Genomic DNA, 7983 nt, shown 5'->3' on the forward strand with positions numbered 1-7983 from the left:
TGTGCAATGGGTATTGCTATTTTGCAGAGCTGACAGCAACCTAGTAGCAGGTAGTGGCGGGAAGTTTTAAAATCCGTGGCCGGCTTCTCCGGATAAAGCTTTGACGTGTTAACAAAGAGGTTACCCCCCTGTGAAGCATTGTGGGGGTTGTAGTTCTTGTATGCAGAACTTGGACAGCAGAATAGTTCGGAGCCAGTGGAGAGAGTCAAAGACTTACAATTGCACAGCAAACGCAATGCAAAAGAGACAGGGAAATTGTGCCTGAAGCTCCACCTTTGTTCGACCCCCCCCACTTGCTTGTTTGTTTATTTTTTGCTTTAACACGCTCCATAGCAGGTGGATTTCCAAAATTAGAATGTTTTTAGGAATTGCTATTTTCGTGAAAGGATTAGGCATGTACTTGCACCTTGATAGACAGCAAGTATGTAGCTACACAGCTCCTAGAAAACAACAGGTGGCTTCTTAAGCTGGAACCCAGGAAAATAACTTACAGGCAATATTTTCTGCTCTGTGTTTAAACTGATGCCCTTATTTCTGTGTGGTTTTCTCTTCTGTATAGGCTGCAGTTCAAGGTGATGTGAGGCAGGAGGTGAGTGTTTAATTTTCGAAACTTTGTCCAAAAAAAAAAAAATCCACTCATTTTATAAACCTGAGACAAACAAGCATCCAGTAGGTATATACTGTTTGGTATATTTATGCCATCTGAGTTTTACTGTGATATACTGGTGTATTCTCTAAAAATTACAGTATTAAAACTCAAGACTTCTTGGAATGTAGGACCTTAATGTGCTTGTTAACTTCTGGAGAGAGTTTCTTCTTCAGCAAGAGAATTGCATTGTTGGTAGGCATAAAGCTGTTATACTTTTATTTTAAAATATACTCGCTAATCATTTTGGTAATTTAGCCTAGCAACTGAAACTTAACATTTTTTCTTTAGCATATAAAGGATGCACAGAAGGGAAAAATCAAAACTTCTGATTTTTTACTATGGTATTTTCTAACCAAGTGCACACCTGCTTCTTTAACAATAATAGGATAATAATTCAAAACGCTCATGGAAAATGGAATTAAAAGGTAAATATATTTTGATGCAAAGCAGCTTCAAAATCCATGCATTCATATGAGGGAATCTTCAAAAAGTTCTTGAAAATATGTTGGACAATTAACACAGCAATTAAGTCCCACTTTTGGACTCTTGCACCCATTATTGAAGGCCTGGGTTCAAGTTTGAACTCCACTCTCCGTTCTGGCTTGTAACTTCGGTACACTCTGGGAAACATCAGGTCATGGCTCAAGTACGTGAGTCCTTGCCATGCACATGACAGACCCGAATCAAGCTTTTGGCTTTTGGCTGTTGCAGACATTTGTGAAGTGAACCAGCAGATGAGAAATCTCTCTGTCACTCCTTCTTTCAAATAAATACAATAAAATTTAAAAAATTAAGGTTCATGAAAATGTGTATTATGAAAAAATTATACATAGATTTCAATTTGCTTTGTACCAAAATAAACTTACCTTTAAAAAATTCTATTTTATTTATTTGAAAGAGTTACAGAGAGAGGGGGAGAGACACAGAGAAAGATCTTCCATCTGCTGGTTCACTCCCCAAATGTCCTCACCCAGCCAGGAGCCAGGACATTTATTCAGGTCTCCCACATGGGTGCAGGGCCCAAGCACTTGGGCCATCCTCTACGGCTTTCCCACTTGCATCAGCAGGGAGCTGGATCAGAAGTGTAGCAGCCAGGACTTAAACCGGCACCCACATGGGATGACAGTGTTGCAGATGGCAGCTTAATCTACTGCACCACAAAGCCGGCTTCTAAACTTACCTTTTAATTGCATTTTTGATGAATTGTTAAAGTACCCTCATATTTATGTAGTGTTACGCCACGTATTTTCCCTATAATAAAAATAATTGTTGTTTCATATATCATTTATTCTCCTCAATGATAATTTTGTTTTCACTTGTAGCCAAAGAGAAGATCAGCCAGACTGTCTGCTGTAAGTAGTCTTTGAAAAAAAGCAGCCCATTTATTGTGAAATGTAATCATAAAATTCAAAGAGTCCTGAATAATGTTATATTTAACGAAAGATTCATTTTTGAGGTTTTAAGAAAAGACTTTCACATCAACAAGTGATTTCTGAGCCATATCTATTTATTTTAATTTAAAGATTGAATTTCATTGTTAGTGCCCATTCTTCAGGTGTGATTTCTTCCTTTTTTCTGTTTTTCCACAACTTGTGTTTTTTGATGCAGTTGCCTGCGCCCATTATACCAGAGGTGAAGCCCAAAAGAGCATCAACTCCAAGGGTAAATATTCAACTTGCAATATTGAAAAAAATTGCTTTTCTTCAGGATTAATTCCTGAAAAGACATATTACTGATCATTTTACTTTATTTGTTCAGCTAGTGATATATTGTATCTTTTGGTGAGAAATATTTATTCCTGTTTTATGACTGTCCACTATGTTTTGGCATCTTTATTAGGTAGAGACAAAACAAAATTTCAGTCAGATGAACCCATTAAATACAGATGATTTTGACATAGCTATAATACTGATATTCTTGGGAAAAAAAGATTATAAACTGTACTAACCAAAGTAGTGCTTTGTAATAATAGAAGTAACTAATATTAGGTAATGCTTTATAGTTTGCAAAGTACTTTCATATACAGTAATTTTAAATGGATATAATTGATTTCATAAAGACTTCTGTACTATAATATTGTGTCTAAAGTTATGTAGGAATAGATATAACCTCAATAGTAAGCTCACCGTTAATTGCTTACACGTGAGGATATTTTAAGGATTGATTGAATTCCTAAAATCATAAAAGGGTAAAGTTACGAGGCTCAATAAAGATTATCTAATTTCATCATTTTGTATTAAAGGAAACTGTAAACTATCATTATGTTTACAAAATTATTTGACATGCTTGATTAAATGATTACTAAAGCTAAGGCAAGTGAGGTTTTAGTAATAGTTCATATATTAATAGTAAGTGAACGGGCCAGGTATTACGCCTAGTAGGTAATTTGGCACTTGTGATTTCCACATTCCATATCAAAGTGCCTAATTTAGAGTCCCAGCTCTGCTCCTGACTCCAGCTTCCTGTTAATATGCACTCTTGGAGGCAGTAGGTGACAGATCAAGTATTTGAGTCCCTGCTACCCACATGGATGACCTAGGCAGAGTTCCTGGCTCCTGGCTTCAACCTGGTCCAGTCATGGCTGTTGCAGGCATTTGGGTAGTGAACCAACCAAAGGGAGATGTCTGTCTGCTTCTCTCTCACTCTCTGCCTTTAAAATAATCAAAATAAAAAAATACTGTGACAGCTTGTTTTCTCTCTGTTTTACTTTTCAAATTCACTACCTTATAAAGTTAGGCATTCAATTTATAATTTTTTAAAATAGTGAATACAGCTGATATCTTTTAAAAGGAGAAAATTGTACTAGACTAAAACAGATACTACATAATCAGACATTTAAAAATATTTGTCATCCTTAACAGTCCCTCATGTGCTAAAAGAGTAATGACATTATATATATTGCAGTTTACAATTGCTAAAGCAATTTCACATATATTTTCTCGTTTAATGTTTATAACATCCCTGAGTCTCTGGTTTTACTGTTTTTTAACACATGAAAAAACAGCCTCAAAAGATATGCATGCTGTTGCTCAAGGCCACATAACATAAGTGGCAGATCCAGAATTGAAACAGGTTTTCTGGCCCCTTAACCAAGTGGTCTTCCTGCTCAATATTAGGCAAAGAATTTTGCTGATAAAGCAATCATGCTTGGAGGCATTTCAAAACTTGTAGATGTAAAGATTGAAACACCTATGTCCTAAGGCAATCTTTTAAATATATAACTAAATTGATTCTCCTACTAATATAACACTTCTCTTAATTTTTTTTCCTTTTTTAAATATTTATATATTTATTTATTTGAAAGGCAGAGTTACACAGAGAGAAGGAGAGGCAGAGAGAGGTCTTCCATCCACTGGTTCACTCCTCAACTGGCCACAATGGTCGGAGCTGTGCCAATCAGAAACCAGGAGCCAGGAGCTTCTTTCGGCTCTCCCACACAGGTGCAGGGGCCCAAGGACTTGGGCCACCTTCTACTGCTTTCCCAGGTCATAGCAGAGAGCTGGATCAGAAGTGGAGCAGCCAGGACTCGAACCGGCTCCCATATGGGATATCGGCACTGTAGGCAGCGGCTTTACCCACTACACCACAGCGCCAGCCTCAGCTTCTTTTAATTTTTACCAATGGAAGGTTTATATTCAATATAACCTTGATGCTAATTATTAGATGTGGCAAAGATAAATTGATCTCCTTTAGTCAGAGAAAGTTACTTTATTAGTATAACTTGATGCTGGCAATTGGCCCTTAGTGGCCGCTGGTCAGCATTCTGACTTGTAGCTTCTCATCTGCATCATTCAACTTAAAAAGATTTTTCAGTTTTTATCAGGGGAACGTTATTCATTTTCAGTGCTGCTTTAGGTTTACAATGAAACTGAAAGTGGTATGTGTTAATTTTGCTGCTATTTGGTTTATATGTGGTATTTCAAAGCTTTTCCACAAATGATTGCAGCAGCTGGTAAAATGACTTTGGTCATTTAATCAACACATCAGTTAAATGGTGTATTTATTTTTATTCTCTCTTGTTGCTGGACAGAAAATGAAGACAAAAAATGATACACTGGAACAAAACACAGATACAAGTGCCAAAGTAATTGCTGAAACCAAGCAAGAAGAAGCTGTCAAAGAACAATCCAGTAAAAATGGAGAATCCAAAATTGTAGAGGTATCTTACAATGTTAGCAGATTTATCCATTTGAAAGTTTAACAATGGGTGCAACTCAAAGAAATATTATTTGTGTTTTACTTTAAAGTTGAGAAACATTAAATGAATGGTAGCTCTAACATATAATGATTCATAATGGGAAAAGAAAATGAATTTAAAATATGAGAATTTACTTGTACCTCTTGTGGGAGAATGGATTAGCATTGTTGTTACTAGAACAATGGCAGTGATCATAACTTAGCACTAATATAATGACCCTCTTATTAAGTACAGGCCAATCCTCTATTCCTTTCATTAGCACATGAGCTGTTTGTAAGTCCCTTTCCCAGAACATCTGATTCTTTTATTTTTCCTGCAGATTGCAAAACAAAATCATTACATAAATGTTTTTAACAGGGCTGGTTTTGCATGCTGTACTTTAAGGCATTGCAGTAAAAAACCAAAAATGGGATGTGCTGATAAAATCTACAAATCAAGCATGTGCATATGTGGGCAAACTTTAGTAAATGGTTTATGATATCTGGTATAGGATTTTTCAAATAATTTTTGTTTTAAAATGCTCAAATCTCACCAGTATAGGAAAAAATGTATTCTTTTCTCCAGGAATATATTTTACTTACATGCATGCTACTGATTGAATATTACTGATATAGAATAACTCTATGTTACCGTGTGCTTCCTTGTATCTGTAATGAAAATTATTTATATGAATATGCTTTTGTGAATTTATCATTTCATAAATCTTTTTGTGTATGTTTCTGTGGAGACATTTTAGTTAATCTTATTTCTTAGAATACTTTCCTCATAATCTGATATTTAAGAGGCCTTTTCCATGGGAAGATTACTTTTTTTTGCAAATGACTTATTAGTCTTTTCATAAAATGAATGCAATCCAATCTAAATACTCAGGGAAAACAGTTCTAAATTCACAAGTAGAACCTTGATGTTTGTGTTTTGTTTTGATTTTTCTGTATATGTAGGCACCAGTTCCTGAAAAAGAAACTGAGGAATCAAAAGAAATAAGTGAAGATATTGAAGAAGAGGGAGGAGAAAATAAAGAAGCAGTAGAAGAAGATAAAAAGGATGAAGATATAAACAAAGAAGAGAAAGGAGAAGACGGAAAAGAAGAACAAGATGAAGAGGAGAAAAAAGATGGAAAAGAGAATAAAGATGGCAACAAGGAAGGAGAAGACAGAAAAGAGGGAGAAGACCAAGAAGAGAAAGGAGACGAGAAAGATGGTGAAGATGGAAAAGGGAAAGGAGCAGGTGTCAAAGAGGATGAATTTGGAAAAGAGGATAGAAAAGAGGAAGATAATAAAGATGGTGCAGATGAAAAAGATAAAGAAGATGAAAATGAGGAGGAAGAGGAGAAGAAAGATGAAGGTGGAAATGAGGAAGAAAAGGAAAAGGAGAAAGAAGACAGAAAAGAGGAAAATGAAAAAGAAGAAAGTGGAAAAGGAGGTGAGGAAGAAGGAGAAGACAAAAAGGGAGATGAAAAGAAGGCTGAAGCTGGGAAAGAAATTGAAAAAGAAGAGGTCAAAAAAGAAGATGGAAAAAACGAAGAGTCTCTGAGTATTGTCTAAAACTGCCCTATGTGGTTTCGTAATTTGGTAATACCTACCTTCTTGTTGTAATGTTAATAGAGATAAATATTTTTATCAAATATTTTATAAGCACAGTTTTTCTTTAGCATCAGTTTAATTTCAGAACATCTTCATACTGATTATTAGTCACAAAATTCCTAACATGAAACCTTTATAAATTTTGAGATTATGGTAGTGGAATATGTAGAAAAATTATGCTAACTTTGCCAGGGAATTCTGTTTCGTGTAAGTTCTTTGTTACATTTTGAATTTTAATTAGCTCCTATATATGTGGTCATTTCACAAAATGGGGGAAGCCCAAAAGAACGTTTCATGCAACATTCTTGTGGTTCTCTAGGTTGCTTTTATAAAGAAGGTGAACTATTTTCATGCAATGCTAAGAGTTAGTTATCTTTCCCAAATATAACTTTATTATTAGGAAAAAATAAAGTTGTAATCTCATGTTAAAAAAGAAATGCAAATGTTTATTGCAGAAGGGCAGTTTTGGTTATATGTGTCTGAACAAAATTTTATTGCCTTTATCCTAATAAAAATGACTCTTCAAAGCTGATTATGGTTTCTGATATCTCCAAAAATGTAGTTACCATGATATTATACTGCATGATTTTTTTTCTGTTGTGATACAGATTGAGAATCCCTAATCTGAAAATCCAAAATCTGAAATTGTCCAAAATCAAGGAGCTTTTCAGTCTCCGACATGATACACAGTGGAAAATACCACACCATGAAATTTTCTGCACAAAATTATTTGCAATGTCGTATAAAACTACTTTCAGGCTATGTGGACAAGGAACATATAAAACATAAATAAATTTCATGTTTATATTTGGATCCCATTCCCAAATATTCAAATATGAAACACTTTTGGTCACAAGTATTTTGGAAAAGGGACATTCAACCTCTATTCGTGGAAGAATTTTTTTCATTTTAATTATTTGAAAATGTATACTTCAGTAGTTTTTAGTATATACACAATATTGTGCAACCATAATCATTAATTAAAGAGCATTTTTCATCATGTAAATAAGAAAGTACCAATTAGAAGTCTCTCCCCACATCCCCACACCCAATCTCTCCCACCCTACATCTCTTGGCAATCTGCTTTCTGTCTCTGAAATTGCATACTCTGACCATTTCATGTAAATGGAATCACAAAACTTAGCATAAGGCTTTCAAGTCCATTCATGTTGTAACATATATAACTATTTCATTCCTTCTTGTGACAATAATATTCCACTTTATCAACATTCCACATTCTGTTTCTTAACTAACATATTGGGTTGTTTTTCAATTATGAATGCTGCTATTAACATTGCTACAGGTTTTTATGTAGATAACTGCTTTTACTTCTGCTGAATATGTATCCAGGAGTGAAACTACTAGCTCTTATAGTAATTCTATTCTTAAATTTCAGGGGAAATTTAAGACTTTTTCAAAGTGACGCCAGTATTTTATATTCCCACCAGAATTGTTTGAGAGTTCGAATCTCTCCAATCCTTGAGAACATTCTTTTTTTTTTATTTGACAGAGTTAGACAGTGAGAGAGAGAGACAAAGATCTTCCTCCTGTTG

General features: G+C 34.8%; 1 protein-coding gene across 4 annotated transcripts in view; it reads left to right on the forward strand.

Annotated features, from left to right (window-relative positions):
* The window catches only part of HMGN5 (high mobility group nucleosome binding domain 5), a 68508-nt gene extending 61550 nt beyond the window's left edge, over nt 1–6958 (forward strand). For all 4 annotated transcript variants that reach the window (XM_008272973.4, XM_051827381.2, XM_051827382.2 and 1 more), the window contains 5 exons: nt 560–589; nt 1972–2001; nt 2258–2311; nt 4680–4808; nt 5789–6958. In XM_008272973.4, the coding sequence (XP_008271195.1) occupies nt 560–589; nt 1972–2001; nt 2258–2311; nt 4680–4808; nt 5789–6391 (846 nt within the window). In that variant the 3' untranslated portion in view covers nt 6392–6958. The remainder of the gene's footprint in view (nt 1–559; nt 590–1971; nt 2002–2257; nt 2312–4679; nt 4809–5788) is intronic.
* Nucleotides 6959–7983: the final 1025 nt, after the last annotated feature.

This window comes from Oryctolagus cuniculus, chromosome X (assembly GCF_964237555.1).
Source record: "Oryctolagus cuniculus chromosome X, mOryCun1.1, whole genome shotgun sequence".
NCBI classification, from domain to species: domain Eukaryota; kingdom Metazoa; phylum Chordata; class Mammalia; order Lagomorpha; family Leporidae; genus Oryctolagus; species Oryctolagus cuniculus.